The sequence below is a fragment of the Perna viridis genome, chromosome 4 (assembly GCF_037379345.1).
Source record: "Perna viridis isolate PV_CMFRI_1.1 ecotype Kerala chromosome 4, ASM3737934v1, whole genome shotgun sequence".
NCBI classification, from domain to species: Eukaryota; Metazoa; Mollusca; class Bivalvia; order Mytilida; family Mytilidae; genus Perna; species Perna viridis.
This window is the reverse complement of record NC_142448.1, coordinates 19,336,730-19,361,854: the sequence shown is the minus strand read 5'-3', so window position 1 is coordinate 19,361,854 and position 25,125 is coordinate 19,336,730. Positions and strand designations below refer to the sequence as shown.

General features: G+C 31.8%; 2 protein-coding genes and 1 long non-coding RNA gene across 6 annotated transcripts in view; 2 read left to right on the top strand and 1 right to left on the bottom strand.

The window, feature by feature from the left end:
- Window positions 1-21,572, bottom strand: part of LOC148619207 (uncharacterized) — a 61,691-nt gene extending 40,119 nt beyond the window's left edge. Inside the window, exons 1-8 of the mRNA XM_088578873.1 lie at window positions 21,243-21,572; window positions 14,680-14,731; window positions 13,986-14,083; window positions 12,523-12,668; window positions 5,937-6,032; window positions 5,086-5,213; window positions 4,162-4,270; window positions 3,652-3,760 (exon numbers count right to left, since the gene is read on the bottom strand). Of these exons, the coding sequence (XP_088434999.1) occupies window positions 3,652-3,760; window positions 4,162-4,270; window positions 5,086-5,213; window positions 5,937-6,032; window positions 12,523-12,668; window positions 13,986-14,083; window positions 14,680-14,731; window positions 21,243-21,339 (835 nt within the window). The 5' untranslated portion in view covers window positions 21,340-21,572. The remainder of the gene's footprint in view (window positions 1-3,651; window positions 3,761-4,161; window positions 4,271-5,085; window positions 5,214-5,936; window positions 6,033-12,522; window positions 12,669-13,985; window positions 14,084-14,679; window positions 14,732-21,242) is intronic.
- Window positions 1,340-9,454, top strand: LOC148619208 (uncharacterized). The gene is made up of 3 exons (XR_015921554.1): window positions 1,340-1,407; window positions 7,421-7,518; window positions 9,331-9,454. It is a non-coding gene; the product is annotated as an uncharacterized LOC148619208 (long non-coding RNA).
- A 2,864-nt stretch (window positions 21,573-24,436) lies between the features above and the next one.
- LOC148619206 (uncharacterized) overlaps window positions 24,437-25,125 on the top strand; it is a 29,839-nt gene continuing 29,150 nt past the window's right edge. For 2 of the 4 annotated variants that reach the window (XM_088578872.1, XM_088578870.1), the window contains exon 1: window positions 24,437-24,509. The gene's annotated coding sequence lies outside the window, so the exon portion shown is untranslated. Of the gene's footprint in view, window positions 24,625-25,125 lie in introns of all 4 variants that reach the window. The other 2 variants (XM_088578871.1, XM_088578869.1) reach the window with 1 other exon arrangement.

The window sequence follows — 25,125 nt, the reverse complement described above, 5'->3', positions numbered from 1 at the left end:
CATGTCTACCTTCTGAAAAATATAGACCAGAGTCTATCCTTCAACTAGAAATGAAAAAGCTGCCTCTACACTAAAAAATATTGCCCAGTATAAATGTATGGAAAGTGTGACTTAAAAGTAATGTTAAACATTAATTTTTAATTATAGTTTATTCTTTTTCATCATGTATAAATAATGCCAAACATCTAACAAAATTAAAAACACCAAAGCTACATCTCAAAATGTCAAATCATTCCATCAAGTAGGACTTTCCTTTTAATTCAACTGATTATGAATTATTCAGTACTACAAGAAATATGTCCAGAGGACATGAATGACCACCCTTATAAGTAAAATGATCTGTTAATGAAGTTAACTGGAAATAGGTGTTTAAGTCAAATAACAAACTTCAAATAATTTTCATGCAATATTAAAAAATTTTTGGAACCTTTAATGAAAGATGTTCAGTAAACATGATTTTAATGTCTTGACTGAGACTTAAATCCAAAATATAAAAACACATAATACAACCCTTCATACTGAAGCTGCATACCACAATTAAACTACCACATAACATTAGTAGAAAGGTTCCATGTTTTACCTGATAAAAACTATTACTGGAGGCAAAAAAAGAAAATCTTTGGATTCTTTAAGTAATAGCTGCTATAACTTATTTAGGCTTTAACTTATGTGCATACTACTGAGGATGGGGTACCAATTTCCCTGGTTTTTGTGGAATTGGCAAACCACAAACTTAGGTTCCCAATGAAAGTGAAATTTCCCTATCATTTATATGATTGAGTTGTCAATCAACAAATTCACGAATCTACGAACCTACATTTTTCCCATTAACCACAAAAATCGGTATTCATCAATAAAAGTAATTTAACAATATCTATAATTATCATTAAGTTAATGGTTTGCAAAAAAACTTTAAAAGCTTACATAAAAACTACATTTTTTTGGTTACCTTATAAATAATCTTTAAGATAACCTACCAATGTACATTTGGAATTACTGTAATCCACTTATCATGAAATAATAATGTCAATGAACTTCCTGCCTTATTCTTTGTTTACAAACCTCCCAAAACAGATGACAAACCATGATGTCAAACACTATAATTCACAATTGACTCATCTTTTTTTTTGTTTCTTAACAATGACAATTTATAATCAATGTAAAAGATGACTTAGCATCATTAATTCAAACTGATGATTAACAATTTAAATGATGTATTCTCATGTATACCTACTAACATGACAAGAAAGTTGGTAATGAAAAGTTTCCTTTTCATTTAATAACACCTAAAGCAGGTAACATATCTCTGTTGTAACATATATTAGGTTCAAAAGGCTAACATTTGTCAGTCCATTCCAGATTAGTAAGAGAATTAAACATTTGACACAGGGACAGTTTCCACACCTGGTAAAGTATAAATCATATTGTACAAAAGTCAAATTAACATGAAAATTGAATAGGAATTTCTTATCAAAATTGAATTGATAAGTGAACCATACAAAAGAACTCCTCCCAGGGGTAAATATCAATGAAATAACATGTTAGAAAACACAAAATCATGTTTGTTTGTTTTTCTGACTCACTTTCTCTTGGAGTTTTTATTTTAGGAAAATAAATGACAATATAATATACATTTGATGACATTGTAACATAATAATTTGAGAGATAAAAGTCATATTTACCTGTTATTCAATGTTATGTCACAGAGTAAAAGTGTCCTAAATTCCAACATAGTCAATTATGCACATAGATAATACACCTTGAGAAAGTTTTACCTGTAGTCTACCTGATAAAAATTCATCCACTGATATGACTTACATAGTTATCTTTTAGCTGTCAAGCCAAGTCACTTTTAATTTAATTGTGTAGAAAATTGCTATAGAAGGGTATAACCATAAGAAACTATTCTGTACATGGCTGTTACATGATACCCTTTATTATCATAGAATCACTGAAATACTAGACACCTCTGCAAATATGGGATCTGCATATCTTTTTATTTAAATAAGTTTGAGTAGTTCATATAAAGCTAACATTGGTATAAAGGGGATCAACACTACTGCTATAAACAGGAGTGTGTCTATCATTATCCTATAATGAAGAATGTGGATTTTTCTGTTCATCAATTTTGTCCACTTCAATCAAAATATATTGCTTGTGTTTCTATATATATATATCCCTCGATTTTATATACTCAGGGTATATATTAAGCAACATATGTATACAAACTCTAAAAAAACTTTGAATAATAATGGTTCAATACTTTTTGAGTTTAAGATGACAAAAAAGTAGGTACTCCTGAAGTGTGCAGGAGGAAAGAACAGACGGAGTGGCTCACTGTTGGTGATACATGTAAAAGTATACTACTGAATGGATATAAATCTGCTTCCTTCCCATACATAACCAGCATCTGATCAATCTAGGGAACCAGTGAATTTTTTTGTACCCTTATTTACATGTTTCAATTAAATTTTGATGAAGTAATAAAATGAAAAAAAAACTTGTGTTTCATATATCAGGTGTTTTTATAGTTTCAAGTTAGAAAAATTTAACGATGCTAAGATCAACTGTCACAGTAACAGTTCTACACATCACCATCAAATGGAATCACTTTATATGTAAATTTCTATCAATCAAACTTTGTGGTCTTATACTTTCCCAGGCTTCTAGACAAGAGGTATCACATATAAGGAGTGTAAAAATTAAATGGCTGTCTTCATAAAAACTGTTTTCAGACTAGTTATACAATAGGTGCCATTTTTGATAGATCTATTTAAATTTCATTTTATGTTGTATTTAATGTTTTAGGGTGTGTTACTATTATGAACAGGCCTCTGGTTTTAAGATCTAGACCAAAACCACATGCATTAGAAAATCAGTAGGTGTATACAAAGTGGAGAGATGCTTATCCAGATATACAATTCACTTTTTATACTTTTAAATTTAAACTGACACATTCAATAAATTCAATAAAAAAGATTTTTTATGACAAAGTCATTTTTGTTCACAACTTAATGGTAAATTGGTTAAACTCCTTGCTAATGGTAAAACATCACAACATTAACTATGAAGAGTATCACAAGACAGATATTTTCTGTCACTTTTATACAAGATGGATAGACATTATGGTCATATTTCTTCTTATGAGAAGTCACAAGTAAAATTTAGAGATTTGGCTTACCTATATGAGTAAGAAGTATTAAAATAAAGTAGTACCTATTCATCTATACCACTAATAACTACAAAACCAATGCACCAAGTAAATAAATTCAGGAAAGGTCAGACCACAAAGTGATGGGCTCTACTTATGGCACATGATAGAAAATCAGACTAGAAGAGGTCAATTCTTTGTAAATAATACCCCACCTTTTCTAATTCCCCAGATGATTGCCCCAAATAGTGGTAAGAAATGATGCAACATTACATTTATTTTAACTGAACTGATAATATAGGAGGGGAGGCTAGTCAACTTCAAGATGTGTTAGGAAAGATAATGAGTAATGTTACCTCCCTGTAAATGGACAATTTCATCACAAAACACATCATCAACTTCAAAACTAACAATTTAATTTAAAATCCAAGGCCAAATGACTTTTGACTTATTTAGCCCTAAACCTGCTTTTAGGATCATTGCTAAAAAATGTTACTAACCTGTAAGCAGCTGTTTGAGATCTTTGCCAACACGACTGGGGGTGTATTTAAGCACTATATCTAAAGCTGTTTCATTATGAGAATTGGTTCTATTCACATCAACACCACACTGAAAAAGACAATTCAATATTGTAAGGAATAATTCTAAGGCTATCCAAAAAATTTAAAAACTTTTCATACAACTAATTATGGAATAAAATTATAATTATCGTTGAGATAGGGTCTGTTTAATAATTTTCAGGTTTTTCATGCTGAAACAAATGTCTTCTTTTTACACCCATCTTTTCCTTTCCAAACTGTCTTAACACTTTGCAATTTTTTATTTTATAAAATCTAGTATCCTCAGAAATTTCAATCCAATATTTTGTTGTAAATCTTTCTCAGAAGTCATCTTTCAAAAAACATAGCCAAATGCTAACTTATGAGATCAATGTATAAAATTTTTACAGTTTTAGAAAAAAAAATGAACAAAAACTTACTTAGCCATTGAAAGAATCAAACTTGACTTACATCTAACAAAAGCTTGGCAACATCCACTTTACCACAAAGTGCTGCTTGATGAAGACAGGTCCCCTGTTGAGTCAGTCTATTGATATCCATACCAGCTTGTAATAACAGTCTATATTAATAAAAAAAAATTTCCATGATACAAAAATGTCCTGGTTATAACAAAGACTTACATTTAAATTTTTCAAGAAAACAAGTCTCCTGAATCCCAAAAATCTATTTATATCTATGGTGACCTTATATACATGGAAAATTTAAGCTAAGAATCATGCAAAATGTGAACAGAAATTGACATTCAGTTTTTTTCATGCAACCCATGTTCTGAGGAGACAAAAATTATATAGAATGCACTGTAGATTTAAAAAATTTTAAAAATTTAAAATTTAAAATTAAAATTAACAATTAAAAATTGAGAGATAACTCTGTAAATGACACTCAAATACAATAGAATCTATTAGGTTTTCAATGTTGATTATCTCCTAAGAGCAGGCAGACTTGAATGAATAATTACACATTTCATAATATAGACCCATAAAACAACTTTATTACAAAAACAAAAATATGTAGCCTTTTTGGGGTGTATCACATTTTTCAGATTTTGCATGATTCTTACAAAGACTACTACTTAACTATCACTTCTTAGAGACAAAAACTACTAAGTGTGAATTGGACCAAAAAAATTTATATGTGATACAGAAAACAACTAAAAATAGCAGGGTAGTTTGTTGACAGTAGTTGAAAGTTTTGACCACAAAGAGGATACTTAAATTCAGACAGACTGAATTGAAATATCCTTCTGTTGTCAAAACTTACTTAGAAATAAATTTTTCACTAATGATAAACAATATTAACAATGAAACCTCAATAATAAGGTCATAGCACGATTGAACTGAAACAGGATGCACCAACAAGATACAAATATATTACCTTATAATTTCAACATGTCCATTTTTAGCAGCAAGATGTAAACATGTAGTTATTCCTTCTTGCATGTCACTTGGGGTTTCCAGCAACAAGGAGGCACACAGATTACTCCTTAAGAGCAAATCTACGACCTAAAATACAACAGAAAGTCAAATGTACTATATACATGTATCATATTATTTAAGTACCAGTCCATATAAAATTCAGACACTGCCCATATTAAAGTGATTCATGGTGAAGAAAAAAAACCAATGCTTTTTCAATCTATATATGCTATCTTTTTATGTAACAGTTGTCCTTTCCATATTCAGGTTTGTACTTTTGATAAAATAATACATTTATCTCCCACAAAGAACAACCAAGTTGAACAAAATCAAGAACAATAACTCTTGCAAAGTGCTAATATCATGTACAATCTATATGAATTTTATCTCAAAAGCACAACAACCAAAAAAAGAACTAAGACTGGTTATGTGGTCTATAGCTGTTTCTGAAAAAGAAATAAAACTGAATTTGATGGGTTTTTGACATGCATGGATCACATTCTGTCTGACTTTTAGAAAGACTGCTACTTAAATAATTAAGTTGTTTACAAACCCAAAACAACTGAATAAAGGTTATCAGTGTTTTTAGTATAGTGTAATGCATCCTTGGAAATCATTACATGAAATTAAGAATCTGCAATAATATACCTTAAAAGATGACTATTACCTTTCAAGACTACATCTCCCAAACTTACATTCAGAGTTATTAGAGTGATTTACCCTGCACCTCCGAAACTCACAATCAGAGTCATTAAGGTGACTTTCCCTGTACCTCCCAAAATCACCATCAAAGTTATTAAAATGACTTACCCTGTACCTCCCAAACTCACAAGCCAAGTCCAAGGGTGTTTTATGATCCAGGTTCTGGATGACAGGAACAGCATTGTGTAATAGTAACAAGTTAGCCTGAAGAGAGAAGAATCTTTGTTAGCGTTTTGTATAAATCAGTGACTTAATTCATTCATAAAATATGTACTAAATTGTTCGCAAGATCTTTTTATGAACTTTTAAAAAGCTTGTTAAGAGTTGGAGTTAAAGTTCATATCAGTGGCAAAGGAAAGATAACTCAATTAATGAAAATATTGAAGATATTCATATAATTTGAACGTTATCCTCTGCAACTTGAAATTTCAATAACTTTGATATAAAATGCATCAACAATAACTTGTCAAGTTTATTCAACATTATTCAAATGGTATTTAGAACAGAAATCTCATAAACTTCGAGTCCCATTGTCAATCTAATTATAAAATTTACATATGTCTGTATCTATTTCAAAATGTGTAAATTGAGGGTATGGGAAAGGTGATTCTATGGCTTGTGATTATTCAGATTTATACTTCATTTGAACTTTATAAGGCCTTTTGCATTGCATTAATACCAAACAAAGTAACTATTGCTCTCTTCCAGACTAAAACACCTTATTAAGTAATGGAGTAAATTTATGACAAACTAGTTAATCTATCTTTTCATCAGAAGTGTACCATTTGGTAATATAAAACCAGTCCCACCCTAAAATGCACTACATTATTATCAAATTAAAGGGAAAATTGCTTGGTTGTTTTGGACTGAAAAGGGCTTAATTTCATATTCATGTCTCCTATGTAAACGTTATTTCCACACAAATCCTATCTACCCATTGGCACTTCAAGGTTGCTGTTTTTAAATAATAAAAAGATTTAAATTCTTCTCTGTCTCTTTTTAATGGTGAATTCTTCCTACTCGAACTTCTCTTGGAGAACAGCACTACTCAGCATATCATTTAAAAAAAAAGTAAAATATTTTCATTTCATTACCCCTAGAGAAAGGGAAGGCACTTGAAGACCACACATATTTTGTGTTAAGTATTGCTATGAATGGTATGAAGATATAATCTTTACTTTTGACATAGCTGACTAACTCCTTAGGGCTTTAATATACCCCTGTATTAATAGGTTATCATTCATAATAAATATATATATTACTCTGTAAAATCATTGAAGCTTGTCAAATCTCTGTTACATGTTTAATTGGGAGAATTAAACAAATCCCAACTGTTAAGGACCCTATACTATTTATCAAAAGGTTGGAATGTACGTTCAGAGGTTATGTGACCCATCATATCTGAGACCAGAATAATAGATAAGTATGGCCCAAATTTCGTGTTTTGTTAGTAAATACAAAAATTTAAACATCTCTCTGTGTCAATTGACAACATTTGAACTTATTTTTGTCCACTTTTGAGAATCAAATCTGTGTCACTATTGTATTGAATTGAATAGAATTTACAAAGCATTTAATTTACTTTTGTATAGAGTCAAACTGAAGGCATCTGACAGTCACTGATACATGAAAGATGTGATAATCAAACCAAGGTGGTAAAAATGACTAATTAAAAACAGCTGAAGAAAATGTAAGTGATATAATAATAAAACAGAAAACAAATGCAATGTTAACAAAATGTGGTCGATACAACTGTAATTTTAAAATTCAAAATAACTTCAGAATTTACTGACTTAATTCCCTTTTCCCTGTCTACTGAAGAAGGATGTAGAAAAATGTTTGCTTCTCTGATCTATATAGCCTCACAAAGAATAACCCTTTATCATGATTTTTTTTTAACTCCTATGATATTGATCTACTGATTTTTCATCCTTCACTTCAACAATAGGATTAAGACATTTTATTGAAATTTGAGTGTTGTCACTGATTGACCATACAAAATATGACTCAGCATGAATAGATCCACCTGTGTCCTTATAAACAATTTTAAAAAAAGGGATGAACTTTGTCATGGTCATACAAAGCTACACAGCACCAACACTTATTGTATTTGGTCAGTGACAACCAATCACTGACAATAAGATCTACAGGAATTCATTTTTGCTACACAAATGAAAAAAATTATTTAAAGGGTGGTGGTTAGACAAGTACGAAAATGTACCATTAAGTTTACAGTAGTGACTGGTCATAAAGTCACACTTAAAACCGTCAATACAGATGTTCAATAACCATTAAACCATGTTTTATGGGTACATAAAGACAGAAAGAAAACTTTGTACATACATTGTAATTTACTGTAGTAGATTTTCAAAAATTCTTTTCAGAATACTGATAATAGTTTCAACTTTTTTTATCATTTTAACATATACATTTGTATAATCATAAATCAGTATTTTCAAACAATAATTGCATATACAGGTATAAGGATACAGAATAAGAGGACTGTCTGCATAATATTGAAATCTGGAAACAACCTTCACAGTTTAAAGCAAATCCACTTAAACAAAACAATATACAACACAGGACTTGGAATTTTAGAAATACTTAACCTCTTTAAGCATTTCTCAAACAACTAACTTATATAAGGGTCTATATTCTATAACAAATTATGCAGGCTGAAACAAGAATTTTGTGTTGTTGTGGAATAATTACAAAAAATAGAGCTTATCCCAAGTCAATGTAAAATGATATGCTGGCAGTGAAGTGGATAACATTGATTTCTTCTTTTGTTTCTAAGCATTTAATATTTTATTTGATAACAAAATCAATTCATATCTTTCTCACAATGACAACCTTTATACACAGGAAACACGAAAAAAATAAACCAGATTTTTTAAAGTAGTAAGGGTCAGTGTTGTGCAAATCGCTAGGATTATAGTAGTTATGATCATATGATATTATCAACTATAAGAGTAAAAAAAAACTTGAGAAGTATTGATTTGAAATTGATGACAAAATTAGAGAACTTTCCGTGTCAAGATAATAAAGTGGGTTATACAAGGAAAGGTTGAGCAGAAACTACATGTACTCTTTATAAATCACTTAGTACTTCCAAGATTTGAAATCATCTCAGTTTTATTCATTTTTTGGTAACAATCATTAAGTTAACACTATTCTCCTCGGCAGAATACTTTGATAACACATTTGTCATGAAACAGAAATAGCCAGCTTTTTCTGTGTTATTAAAGGTGTAAAAAAATGTTAACAGGAAAGAAAGAAAGAAAAAAAGTTGGTTAAATAGACAAAGACAGGTGAAAATGTTTACACTTATTGCACATATAATGTCAATATGAATGACAAATTATGTCAGGTAATGAGTACTTTGATTTTATTACCAAACATTCCTATTATAATGTCACGGTAAGGACAAACAGTACAAATAAAACATTTATAATACCGAACAGTTGATTCATACATGTAGGTATGATAAAATGATTTACAGGGCACAGCATGAAACAACTGCAGATGTGGAACCCTGAACAGCTGGAGCAAATATGGACAAACCATTCAAGCTTGATACAGCACACAATTAGACATATGACACAGGACAGAATTTTACCAGAATCGAAAAAAAAGCTCCTTTTTGGACCTTATTTCCTAAATGGTTTCTGTCATAACCTAAAAATCTATCCCAACCTTCCTTTGAGAGAATTGTACATTGTGTTACGTTTTCTTTTACTTAAATTATCATCTCGACATCCGGAAAATACTCGTTTCTGGCCCCTAATTCTTATATAAGATTTAGATTACAACCCTTATAATAAATCCAACCTTTCTTTCTTAGTATGACACCTTGTGTTACAATTTCAAAGAGATCCATTTATTTCAGCTTATTGTCCAGATTTCAGTTCAGAAAAATGCTTGTTTCTGGCCCTTTTTTGACCCCTCAATGGAAAACAGTTCAAAATTAAACCCCAAAAATTATTCCCCGTATGACCTTAGTAGTATAGAATATTTATTATTATTATAAATATCCATATGCTTTTTCTGGAGTTACATGGTTAAATTCTAAAAAATGCTTGTTTTGTCATCTAATTCTTAAATAATTGGGTCCATTACCCCTAAATTCAAATCCAAATGTCCTTTTGTGGTGTGAAACCTTGTAGTGAACACTCCATAAAGAACATCAGTATTCGAATGACAACAAAGTGTCTACATATAGGACCTCAAATAACATGTACCGTTTCAATATGAATATACAACAATTAATCATTTGTAACTAACATTTACATGATGAGGAGTGCCTATTGATACAGGCTTGGTTGTGTTAACCGTAAGTCAATGGTACCACTAATACTGACTTAGTTCATTTACATGATGAGGAGTGCCTATTGATACAAGCTTGATTGTGTTAACCTGAAGTCAATGGCAGAGATATACAATTTTAGATGTATCCAAATTATAATAATGTTTTACACTCTGCATGTCATGAAATAATGTGTATGCAACATATGTCACTGTATGTGCATGTACTCAAAATTTGACTGAGAACAGTACTTATATAGGAAAGTTAAATATAACTACTTCCTTCAAGACTACCATCAGTCAAATATAACTAACATCAGTCTACAGATTGTTTCTGTTTTGGTAATGCACTGGTGCATTTGTTGCATTTCACCATATCCATTCCTTTCCCAATATAACTTGACATCATGGCATTTGTTTTACTTTCAAGGTGTTTTAAAATCAATTCTGTTATTTGTTTTTTTTTTGTCCAGTTAGTTTGTAACCACCTAATGATCAGGATATCCAAATGCTCATCTTAAGAGACATTTTAAATACTGTGGATTTCACTTTATGTAATTTGATGTTCTTTCTACTTTCATCAATATTCACTTAGGAATATTGCTAAATAAAAAAATGTAACCCCGTGGGAACTGCATGTCAATTTATGTATTAATTTTGTGACACTTATTTAAGTTTTTCTCAGTGAGTGCACCCTAAGTTCTAAGACCTGTTTTGAAGAACAGTCTAATTTTTAACATGCACAGTGTTTAAGCCATCACTCCAACAACTTATGATAATAAATAAACACACTTATCACCATAATGGAATTTTTTTCATTCAATGCAAAAAAATCACCTATTGAGTAATCCATTCAAATTAGATCCTTGTGATATGTATGCTCTTCTTTCTAGTTGACCTTGTCAATGAGACTAAAGAACACTTTGTCGAATGATTGTCATTTTACTGACAAAACAAGAGGCGCCACTATCATCTTCATGTACAACATAATCTATTACATTGATTTTTATGCAGGAGGACCAAGGTACATAATTTAATAACAATTTAATTTCTTTGATGAATGATTTCACCTAAACAGGTGAACTTTAATTTGTGTTACCTTTCCTCAATAGTATATATACCTTACACTTATGGCATTCTCTTTGAGTAAGAACATAGTGTTTTGGTTCACAGCAGGAATTTTAGGAAAGGTTTTATAAGAGTAAACATAACAGCACTTTGATCTCCCTTAAGTTTCACACCTGATCAGACAGAATTTGTAAGAGTATAATGGATTTATGCATCAATCTATTTTTACTTCTTGTCAAGGTGTCTACATACACTTATTATTTCATCATTTATTCTCAAATCTTGACAAAAGACGGGAAAATTAAACAGTTGTACAAGACTATTCTGTGGGAAAGCTTTCATCAGATTCTTAAGATATTCATTACCTATTCATATTAGTTATAGTGCATTGTACATGCATATGTATTTCTTCTAATCAATAATGCATGAGCATGTTGACATTTATTGAACATAGGAAGAGAATTTTAATAACAACATTGTGAACATGGTGACAGATAAAATTTGATTGAGTAACCTACGTTTGTTTTAGGACTAATTTGGAAGAAGACAAGAGTACATTTAAAAATCCTGCCATTCTCAAAGGTCAAGGCAAGTCAGTGTTGGTAATAAAGTGTGTAGCCAACCACTTCACTTCATGAAAATTTGACAATGAATTATATCATACCCCCTTCAGATAAAACATCCAACTTACACTGCTAATTCATGATATATTAGTCAATACTGCTGACTTATCAAATCTCACAAAGAACTTAGCATAAAATATGACCAAAAGGGTTGGAGTTTGTTAATGCATGGGTTATATGTCTGGAATTATTTTTACCTGTGCTAAATTCTTGGTTTATGGAGAAACAAATGGTGCGCAAGTGTAAAATAGAACAAAAAATCATTTGCAAACACAAATGGTCTTCAGCAAATTATGTATCAGCCAAAAAGAAAAAAAAGATACTATCATACTTAGATTTCATCTTTCAGAGTTTAGAGAGTTTGTGTACTATTTTTATCATATTACACGTGAAATATATATACTAAATATAGTGTAGTAAATACCTGGAGGAAGCAGCCATAAGAAAACCAACCAAGCAGTCATATACAAATAAAACGAACAATTAGATCTACTTCGCAAAAAATAACTATAAAAACAAATACATTTGATATCAAAGTAAAGATAGCACCTAGCCCTGCTTTATAAAATTCTATATTTTCTTAATTTTTCATACTTGTTATCCTGATATCATCATGACAGTGGAGAACATTTCAGGTTCTTTGAGGAATCTGATTTTTAGTAAACCAAAAACAATTTATTTCTGGTTGAAATCCTTACCACATCGAAATGTCCATGTTGGCAGGCAAGATGTAGGGGAGTAGCACCATCATATGACTGGTTGTTTACTGGAGATCTCCATTGTAATAACATGTGTACAGGATCAGCTTTACCCTGCCAACAGGCATAATGTAATGCTAGCATTCCTGCAAGAAAAAAAAATCGATATGTTATGGATCAAGTGTAAAATGCTATTTGGCGTAATATCATGTTAGTATTTCTGTGAGAGAAAAAATTGTGTTCATGACTGTTTAGGTTTAGTCTGCTAATTGGCATAATGTTATGCCAGCATTCCTGCAAGAAAACAACATATAATGTATAAGATGGTTAAGAACTATCCTGTAAGCAGGTTTAATGTAATAGAAACATTCCTGCAAAACAACAGTAACAGTTAAAACACATGCACCTAAAACAATAAAGGCCAAATTTATCCTGCCAAAGCTGTAACTAATGTGCAATACATGTATTTATAATGAATAATTCACAAATTGAAGGTCTAGTCTGATTTCTGGCACAATATAGAGTCAGTATTAAGAACTCTCATGTTTGAAAAATACAGCATATGGAATGTTTAGGAAAAAAACCTTGTCAGTTAAAAAATTTACTATTTCTTTGAAAATGATTAAAATTTCCTTTTAAAAAAAAATCAAAAAGTGACCTATTACATGTGCATGTATGTAATGTATCCTAGATATACACCAATATAGTGTCTTAATTTATGTTATACAAACTCCTACAGATAACTGAAACATGACAAAATTTAAAAAAAAAAAAGACATTCTGATACATAAAGTATTTTGATTTCCTTTGTCACTGCATGTATGCATATGAAATGGACTAAGGTTCTAAGGAAAACACCAATTCACATCAGCAAACAAACTTTATACCAGCAAATTTTATTTGAGGCCATTTTGAATCAATTTTTGGTTTGCTGTTTATATACAAACACTTTTGGTAGATACAGAGAAGAGAACTAAGTTGTTTTCTGAAAGATGTGAAAAAAAGTAGTATACTTTGAAAAAAAAATGTGTTTAAAATAGAATTAAAAATTGTGGAAATGAAGAAACAAATTTTGTAGGTTTTTAAACAAATAAATTGATAACAGCTAACCAACACTACAATTAGTACGGCCTTTAAAGTATTTGTTCAAACTTTGGTTTTGTTAAATAAAATATAAATTCTCTAGTCCAGCAAATCTTATAATATGATTTATCAAAAAAAATAATGGCAATGTAAAGTTTCTAGAACTGAGATGGCCATAATGACCAGCAAAACCAATACTAAAGAGACACTAATGAAACCATGTGGTAGTACATTATATTAATCACCTTAAGTCATTTTATCTTGTCTTAATAATATACATTAAATATTTTTCAAGAATCTCCAAGCCAGTAAAAAGGTAGAGTAAAAGTTCAGAACCAATATGTTTGTGTTAAGAATGAACAAATGCTGATTGAGCTCACCCTTATTATCTGCTAAGCCAACAGATGCTCCTTGTTCTAGCAACATTCCCATCATCTCAAGACTTCCAACTAAGGCGGCTTGATGTAATGCTGACATTCTGTAGTAAAGTCAAGGAAGGCGTCATATAAAAGAACCTTGTACAATGGACATACATTGTACATGTAAAATTGAAGAGAAAGAACAGATTGAGTTCTATACTAATGCATGTATGTGAATGAGCAGGCCAGTAGCTAGAATTTTTGTTTTGTTTGGGAGGGAGGGGGAAGTATCGCACTTTTGTGCTTCACCAATCTTAAGCCCATTTTTAGCAGTTTTCAGTGTCTTTTTTGTTTAAAGAGGGGTTCACTGTAATCCCAAATCCCTGTCTATGAGTATATTTTGAGGAAATTTACATTAATTAAATGCCATACACACATTCTTTCAAATTTGGATACAATATATCATTCCTGTCGTGGATAAAACATGTATTTATTATACATTAATCTTTGAGAGCTAAATTTGTGGAATCATTTCTCTGTAAATTTAGAAATTACTGCTGTGATTTTGTTACATGTGTTGCAAAAATTTTTACTGGCATTTAAGAATCACAATAATAAAAAATATGGAGGGATTTTCTAAAACTGTAAAAACAACAAAAATTACAATTAAAAATGAAGCCCTGCATAGTATGTTCTTATCATTTCTATGTCTTACCCATCATTATCTTGGAAGTCTATGTTGATTCTTTTACTGGATCCAAGAAGCTCTAGAACAAAGAAAAAAAAGACCAATCAGAAAAAACATGTACGTAGAAACTAAATCACATAGACTAACTCGGCCATGTAAACAAACAAACAACAAAGGCTACACCGAAAATATTTTTTGCTATAAATGGTCAGCCAAAGGTTTGCTAACCATTTCATCATTATTTTATTAAATTTCTTATACCACATTCAATGTGACAAATGAATGTAATTGGAACAAATAGAAACAAGACATTTTGCACATACAACTCTTCAATAATTGGTTTATCATGCTTGTGGTCACAATGCCTTTTGCAGTACATGTACATATACATCATATAAGAATGGACTTTTTACATAATACCAGCACAATGAACATTGATTATTAGAGAATATGTTCACAATAAGAAATTGACTCCTATACATTGTAAAATTAAGTAACAACTGCAAAAGCAGGCATGTATTTAAAAAAATAACTCAAATGGACCACCTTTAATAATATAGAACCAAAGTTAAAATAACCAATCTCCCACTGTCAGTCTTTTTCAAAAGTTCCCCCTCCTGTTGGATTTGGGAAAATTGGTTTGTTTGGGCTTAACGGCTGAGCAGCAATATTTCAGCTATATTCAGGCGATGAACATGAAGTGGATGTTAAAATGAAAATGAAATGATGATGAAATGAAAAATGGGATGGGACACAAGGATAATGGGATTGACAAATTTTGATTGCCACTGGAAATAGGGAGAAGTGGGTAGGGTCGGGCAATTTAGCCTCCTGTGGCAGAGCCCTATGGTTCCTACTCCAGGAGAATACCACAGTACGGTTTTTTAACGTGCAAGGAACGTAGCATCTTTCCCAACACGGTGCACCACTATGGTTTACGGTCAGGTTTTCCATATTATGGCCTCACAACCCCAGCATGTTACATGCCAGGGGTAACCCATTCTACCACCTGGCGCACACATCCCAGTTGCTCTGTGGGCAGAGCGCCTTAGGGGGGCTAGGGTTCTGAGCATTGTTTAGTCGCCTTTTACGACAAGCTTAGCGCTGCTGCAGGACTATTCTTTTGACACCCGGACCCGCACAGGGCTGGATTTGGGAAGAAAATAAACCTATTGGGAACCAAAAAAGCAAGGGGTAAACTGTAATTTTATTGATTACCATCAAAGCATAACGGTAATTTTGAAATAATTTTGCCTGGGGAAACAGCCTGTATTCAGAGGTTAATTTAAGGTAACAAAATTTCTGCACCAGCCTGAGGCAAGCAAATTTCATGTCATGTCAAGACCAAACAGAACTTGCTCACCAGGCATTCTACAGATAAGTTCTCTCCTCAACATACATGTATCGCAAGGACAAATTAACTTTCGAGCCAGATCAGATTGGGCAAAACTTCTTCTGACCAGTTGGAAAAAGTTTTCTTTTCTACCCCGTAAGAACTGTATACTATGTACACTGCACATATATTATATGAGATTAATGATGCCAAAGACTACATTGATTGGATTACTCAAAGAACAAATAAATCTTCCATTTTTTAACTAGACAGGAAATATTTTGTGGATTGACCCCACAAAGTTGTTTATTTTATCTAAGAGGAAATATAAAGGAAATATCAGAAAACTATAGGTAGTTTCTTCACCTGTTCTGCACCTGCCAAACACTTCATCTTAAATTTTACATTACCAGTACATTATATTGAAAACTCTAAAGTTAGCAGACTGCACTAATTACAGATTTGAAATGCAAGATAAATTTCCTCATCTTTTACAAACAAAAGAAAGCCAAAAAGCATCAAAGTTCCTGCAATTAAATACCAAAGATTTTCAATGAGATGGAAAGGCATGCAAGCTTAAAGATTGCATCGTTAACAATTAGCAGTGCAGTAATGTAGCATAAAATATAGAAACCAGATGATATTGAAGCAACATCTGCTGCAAAAAATACAATAAATGTCAGAATTATCAGTTTTATATCATACATAGTACACTATCATATCTTGCCTACATTTGTGGTGCCATTTGGCAGCTAAGATTTGTAGTAGCGTACTATAGAGTACATGTAGGTCAAAACAATATAGTCATGAAAACAAAGACATCAGAGTTAGATAGTTGTATTACCAGTAGTACAATAGAGAAATTGATTTTACAATAGTAGTACATGTACAAGTTATTTTACTTGGTGCTTTAGTTCCACTAGTTTGTACTAAAAATGATGGCTAGGACATACAGAGAAAAGGAAGCAGAAATACCCATATAAACAAGAGGCCCTAGAAGAGCCTGAAATGCTTACTTGGCAAACCATGCTCTATTAAATAAGTACACTGTAAGTAAAGATATCATGCTTTTAACAATGTTTGACATAAAATTGGTTAAAAAGAACATATATTGATGAATGTTGTAAGTTCAACTGAGTAGCTAAGGCACTATAAAATGTTGGAAATGCCTTCAAAGTGTTTTAGAAGCCCTGGAAAATATATGGGCAGGCGTCCCTTATTCCATGTTATTTCACTGGGTCTTGCTGAAAAAAACATAAAATGAAGTTAAACCATGGCTATACACTATTTTTATCATCACTATTCGACTCAGGAGACTATGTTTACTAAATAAACCAAATATTGTTGAAATCAAAGCAAGTGTAAAAATTAGTGGAAAAATGGCCACCCAAAACAATCTTTTGTCATCCTCATTCAACTTTAAACACAATGTTTCTTGAAAAACAAATATTTTTGGAATCTGAGCATCTGGTGAAAATGGCTACAAAATGGCAGCCATATTGAAAATGGCCACCTAAAAATTTCAACACTGCCAGTCAAGTCAGAATATCATGTTTGTTTTCCGATTTGCTTTCATTTTTCTCCTATAGCTTAGGAAAAAATACATGTACCAAAAAAAGCATTTTTACCCCTATGTTCTATTTAGTAATGATGGCCAAGTTTTTTCATCAATGAAAAAATTTAAAAGATCAATTTGTGCAGGATACCCTTAATAATAATTTTGTTAACTTCCAATTTTGTCAAATGATTTCAGAGAAGAAGATTTTCAAAGTTGTACCCGTGAAAAACGACAAAAACACCTGTTTCAGGTGCCATAACTCCTACATTAGGCAACAAATCATTTTGAAAATTTCTGCATCTTCTGGTGATGAACAATATTACCCTCATCAGAGTTTTGCTAAACCTAACAGTTTTGGAGATACACATGTATATGCAAAAAAACTACTGTCTGACCCCTATGTTCTATTTTTAGTAAAGGCTACCACATATTTTCACGAATCAAAAATCCACACATTCATATCGTGCAGAATACCCTAAGAAACAAACATACAAACTTTCACAGAATTCTGTACAGTAGTTTCTGAGGAGAAGATTTTTGAAAGTAATAACATCAAAAACCAAAATAAAAAACATCCAAAAAGGACAACACCACCAAAATGGGTCAACAGATTTACACAAAAATTTGACCACAGATCGATCTCATCATGTTGAACACTTTAACCCTGTCTGAATTTGGCTAACCTAATGGTTTTAGAGATACGTGTATATGTAAAAAAAAACTTTTGTGTGACCCCCTATGTTCCATTTTAGTAAAGGCAGCCATGTTTTCTCATGGATCAAAAATCGAAATGGTCATTTTGTGCAGAATATCCTCAGGAATAATCATGGTAAGTTTCATCCAGATCCATTCATTAGTTTCAAAGGAGATGTCTGAAAAATGGTTAATGTTAACGACGGATGCCAAGTGATGGCAATACAAATGTAGCTCACATGAACTAGGGCCAGGTGAGCTAAAAAGTTCATGTCATAATTTATATAATGCAACTTAAGCATAAGCATGCTTTGAAGTAATAGTTTCATACATGTTTTATGCTGCTTTTGTTGCTAAAATTAGTACATGAACATTTGTATCGCCATTGTTTGGTTATTTACATACTGCAGCTACCCTTTATGAACTTGTGATTTGGGAATAAAAATGCTCTATTCTACACGTTCTGTATGTGTACTTTACAAAACAATAGAATATCAAGCCTCAGTTGTTCAATACATTAGATCATGCAAAATCCAAGCTAGCTCTAAAACCCAAGGTCACAAGCATTTGGCACTAAAGCTCCCAAGTTGGATCTCTGAGAATTACAAAAATGTACACTGAATAAATTGCTGTTTTGTAATAAGACTTAAATGGAAAAAAAACCAAAAGATACCAATTAAATTTCATGCTCACCGAAGTAATGTACTGCTTGTAGGGTACTGTACATGTATATTTTTCGTACATGAACAATCTTCATTCTTTTTGATACATATTTACATGAACCATAACTTGGCATAAGGCTTCATAAAGAAAAAAGTGTTTAAAACCAGAGGCTATTTTTTCTCAATGTGGGTTTTTTCACACAATTATTCTTTATATTTCAATTATTTGTGCTAAACATTTATGTACAAATTGTAGATATAAATCCTATAGAGAAATTTTGCCCATTCTTACTACATACATGTACATGTAATTACTAAGTTTCTTTTCTTAAAAAACTGAAGTCATGAAAGATGTTGGCACTGTCCTACCTTGTTTGATGATAAATCCAGTGACCATAAACCAAGTCATTCCTATCTAAACAAGACATGAAAAACTGGACAGAACTAAAGTTTATACAAGACTGTTTCATTTACACAGTTAATGAATGCATAAGATAAATAATTAAGGTTCCCATAAATGGCTAGTCTCAATAAGTTGTACTATCACAGGTCCGATAACAATGTAAATTTAAAGTTACAATGTACATTGTACATGTACCTCTCACATTTAATATTTAAGCTGTGTCAGACAGCAGACTGAGTAATCTAAACTACAAAATGTACATTACATGTACAATGTATGTACAAATACTAAACAAAAGGGTGGATCTAGAATTTTAGGTTGGGGCCTAAATGGAATTAAAGACTGAGCAAATCATGGGAAGACAATATTTTCCCAATTTTAGAGGGGCCTAAGCCCGACACACTTTTCCTAAAATCTGCACCTTAACAGTACAAATGCATGAGTATTTGAATACAATTAAATACTGGTACTAGACTTAAAACATGAAGTGGTTCTTCTCTAGTACAGGACCTGAATGGATTAACATGATGAACACAGTTGGTAGGAACTTTTTTCTCATGTTGAAGATAGGTAAAAAGTAATAAGAAATACTAGAAAATAATCACCTACATTGCAGTAATTTGTTACAGATACTTGGCATTCTAAATTTCAAAGAGTTACAATTATGAATAATCCCTCATGTTTTAAAGCAAGGGAAAAAAACCTTTTATGACTTTGTTTTATGAAATAAATGGTAGCAACTAAAATCACCAAACTACATGTAATATGCAGCAACTCACGACAATTGTCAAAAGGAACAGTCAAAAGAAGGAAACGGAAAGTTGGGAATAATAACAATGGTCCTGACTTTTGGAAATAGTGGGTTAAAATGCATTATTCTTACATGTACCTGTACATTTTTAACATGTAAAATGAATGCACACATGTACATGAACAACATGGATCTTGTACATCATATAATAGACAGAAAAGGGTTGGTTAATACACAACATTGAAAAACCACATGTAACCATTCAGACACATCAGCAGTACAGACCTAGTAACCACTTTAAAACATTTGACTATAGTATAGTACTTTTGGACCTGTCATGGAACCAGTCATACCAGATAGGCTGCACTTCATTTCATTTTTAGGGAGAATGACTTAACTAATTTTATATCAAATTCCTAGAGGATATAGCGCAATTTTGGAACAGTTATTGATACTCAAAGATTTTTTTTTTAAAATAGCTGAAAACTTTAATTTTACTTCTTGCATGAACATTACAAGTAGCACCTTCTGTAAGTTTCATTTGAGAGACATTATCAATTTTTAACATAATAAATGTACAATACATGTATATGTATGTCTGCTCAAAATCTCATTTTAGCTAGAAAACGACAAAATCATTAGAAAAGTATATGTATTTGTCAGAAATGGTGTGCATGCAATTGTAAATCAAATACAGTGACAAGATAAATCTGATTTAAATGTACATACATGAAGCTATTTGAAATAAGGCCAAAATTAAAATTAAGTTTGTTTCCCCTTACTCTACCTACCAATAAAAAATTGACCCTATCCAGATAATATTATTGCTAGTCTCTAACAAGGAATTGTTATGTGTGAAGATATACCGGTACATACAGACAACAGTGGATTAATACAGTCAAAATGAACACAAAAAAAAGTTGATTACAATATCAACTGTTCAAAACACCAAAAATAAAATGTACATGTATCATTAATAAAAAAAACATAGTCTATGATGAATGTTATGTGGTTTAATAAAACAGAAAATCTACATGTGAGTGGATTATACAATGGTGATGTAATCACAAACACTATATTACATGCAAACTGTCACTATTTTACCTGTATAACAAGGGAGACAATTTACTTTTATCTTCGGCAAATAAAAAGACTTTAAAAACTTAAATATCTATTTGAACTCTACTTACTGCTTTTCCCATGTTTCCCTGCTTTTGACACTAGTTTCTGCAATAAACTGACATCTCTGTCTTTCACTGCTTGTAAAATATCTTGATCTTTTCCCATGTTGATGGTTTTTTTAACACGCTTGAAAATGTCACATCTCAGTCAGAAAAAAAACAATCTAGTAAACTAAAAACATTTCAACATATAAAAATGTAATTTTCAATGATTTCCCTTAAACTTAATAATATCCGTGTTCTTCCAATAGAAGTTGCGATAATCCATAACATTTTATAAATAAAACAGTAATTGTTTCAACCACCTTTCGTCTTTAGTCATATTATTTCACACCTGAGTGACACTGACCTTTAGTTTGCCTCTTTACCGCGCATGTCTGAAAACTATAGTGAGCGCGATTTTTAAAAAATTGATTAACGTTAATTACACAGTTAAAAATAATATCTCAAATACAATTCCGGGGGCAATTTTCAATCGACAGATTCCTCGCGTCATCATTTTGACCAATCCCAATGAAGATACTCCCACATTGTCATAAACTCCTGATCCACAATTTTTGCCACGTCTATGGCAAGCCAAAGTGGACAAAAATCAATATTTTGTAATATTAGAAAATAGTTTTTTAATTATACAAAATCATTTTTTAAATATCAGAATATATTTTTTTATATTAGAAATTCATTTTGTAATATTAAAAATTCATTATTTTTTAAATTTTATAAATTCCTGATTTAGTAATATAATAAATTATCACACATTTAGTAAATTTAATTTGTAATATTAGAAAATGGATTTGTAATATAAGAAAATGAATTTCTAATATTAAAAAATCATTTTGCAATATTGCAAAGTCAGTCACATTTTTTTAAATAATACAAAATGATTTTCTAATATTAAAAAATTGTAATTGAATACAACAAATCCATTTTCTAATATTACAAAATCAATTTCTAATATTAAAAAAATATTTTTTAATCGATTTTAAATTTGACTTTTGTTCTTTCTCACATAAGTTGATCTGTCCCAGTTCGCTGCCTATAGATAGTACAGATTCATGTAATAATAAGACAGATTCTAACAGTAATCACAAAACAAACAAAAACAAAAAACAAAAAACAAAAAACAAAAAACAAAAAACAAAAAACAAAAACAAAACAAAAACAAAACAAAACAAAACATAAACAAACAAAATTGGAGCACTTTAAAATCGCTGAACACAAAAAATTCCATGAAATTTAAATATTCCTTATACACTTCATAATACTGATCGACCCATGACGTCATAGTTTTCCTTTCCTCGTTTGTCTACCCCGGACTTGACTTTTTATGAACAACTCGGCGGGTGTTTCTAGAAAAGTAGAGGACACTTACCCTTCCGTAGTGACTGGTTTTATATAGGAGATGTCGGTGTGAGGCTTTGTTGAACGCCCTGGCGAAATCCATTATGATAATATCTGTTTGGCTTTTGACAGGTCTTGAATAAATGAAATAAGTTTTGTTTCACGTGAACGGGATGCTCTGAAACCATGTTGAAAGTCATAGAAAATGTTGTTATCTTCAAGGTGTTTTATGACGTTACTTGTAATAACATGCTATAATAGCTTACACCATAACGATCCATGAGTTCATGATGACGACCATAAAACTTCTGTAGTGATGACTTCAATCTTGCAGCAACATAAACCTGTCCCAGAAGCCTATTTGTTAGAGTTCTAGCGCTATACAAAAAGTCTGCGTAGTTTTCTTACACAACAGATCACAAAATGTAGTCCTTAGGGGGGACATCAAGTAATATACCAGTAACATCAGGAGGCCCTCAAGGCACTGTACTTGGTCCCTATTATTTCTCAATGACTTATCTGAATACATGCAATTTACTGAGATTATTCGCAGATGACATCATAATCAATATAGAACTTTAAATAAAAAAAACCCTGATGCTTGTGAAAATTGGTATCCTTTACAATTCAGACGTTATAAATGGGTCTTCTTTTATAAAATTATTCATAATATTGATTGTAGCAGTACAAACATCAAATTTACTCATTCCGTCAGACAGTAGAACAAGACACTGTTACCAATACCGTTTTAAGCACATTCAGACCTAAAAGACTGCTACAAATATTCGTTCTTTTCCCACAAAATTACACAATGGAAGAAACTACCTATGCAATACACTTCAGCCAATACAATTCAAGGCGCTAGTCACAGAACAAGCCCTTACTTCTATCTTCTATCCATAGCATACACCAAATAGTTATCAAATGTAATTAGTTTTGAAATAGCCCCGTGCAGGTCCGGGTGTTAAAAGAATAGGCCTGCAGCAGCGCTAAGCTTGTCGTAAAAGGCGACTAAACAGTGCTCAGAACCTTAGCCGGGGGCTAGGGCGCTCTGCCCACAGAGCAATTGGGTTGTGTGCCCCAGGTGGTGGAATGGGGTACCCTTGGTGTGATATATGCTGGGGTTGTCAGGCTATAATACGGAAAACCTGACCGCAAACCATAGTGGTGCACCGTGTTGGGAAAGATGCCACGTTCCTCGCACGTTAAAAAACCCTACTGTGGTATTCTCCCGGAGTAGGAACTATAGGGCTCCGCCACAGGAGGTTAAATTGCCCGACCCTACCCACTTCTCCCTATTTCCAGTGGCAATTAAAATTTGTCCACCCCATTCTCCTTGTGTCCCACCCCTTTTTCCAGTCATCATTTCATGTTCATTTTATCATCAATTTCATGTTCATCGTCTGAATACCTGAAATATTGCTGCTCGGACGTTAAACCCCAACAAACAAACGAAGTTTTGAAATATACACGTTTGGTTTCCAATATCAACTTGTTTACATTTACCAACATCGTCATTTTGTAAATTCATATTAGACGTTCAACATATGAACTTTGCCAGCGAAGGAAGGCTAAAAAACTGAAACAAGAAGAAGAAAGCTTAATTTCAATTCGGTACATCTTACATCACAAAAATAACCTCTAATGGGCTTTTAAAGCTTACGGCCGCCTGAAATATTCAAAAGAACATATAAAAAAATTGTTTAATAGAATAAACATATACAAATAACCCATCTCTTGCAATAAGGAAGTTAAAAAATCTTAAATTAGTGAGTGGAATCGCAGTCCCGTGTGATATTTCGAGGAACTTTTATTTGTTACTTTTATACGTAACAATAGCCAGTGAAATACTTTCCGATTTTTCTTAACCGGAAGTTACTGCATCTCTCCTGATATTAGTCTACACCTTCACGAACGTCAGCAACATTAAGAAAAGTTGGTTGTTTATATGTTTAGAAAACACGAAGATGACAACTCTTTCGTCGATGCCAAACAATACTTGATTGCTCAAAATTACAGTGGAAATTTTAGTAGCTAGATCTTTATTCTTGTTAGTATTTAATGTAGAACAAATGAGGGTCTGACTCTTGACTTAGCTGCGAAATCGTAGCTCTTGATATTTTTTTTATTTTGCTATCTAACGTTAAGAAAATACAAAAAAATAGTTAGAGCTACGTTTCGCAGCTAACTCTTGACTCTGACTCTGAGGGAGGGTTGTGAATAGCAGTGGGATCCCAATTAGGCATATGGACCTCGGCGTTATTGACAACTGAGTTAACTTCAAGACGTAATTGACATGAAGTGTTGATATTAGACATGTGAAACCTGAAACACTTCTGAAGAAACATAATTTTATATCCCCAGTTAGCAGTGGTTCCCAAGTACTTTTTCTTTAACCAGACCACAGGTGCTTGTGTACAGTAAGAATCTAAGATTGCCAGACACACCCTCTCTCTCCTCTTTCACAACAGACATACATTGCGACCATCACCGCTTTGATTGATATTTAGATTGTTTTAAATGTCAAACAGCAATATTCTGCAGCCTGACT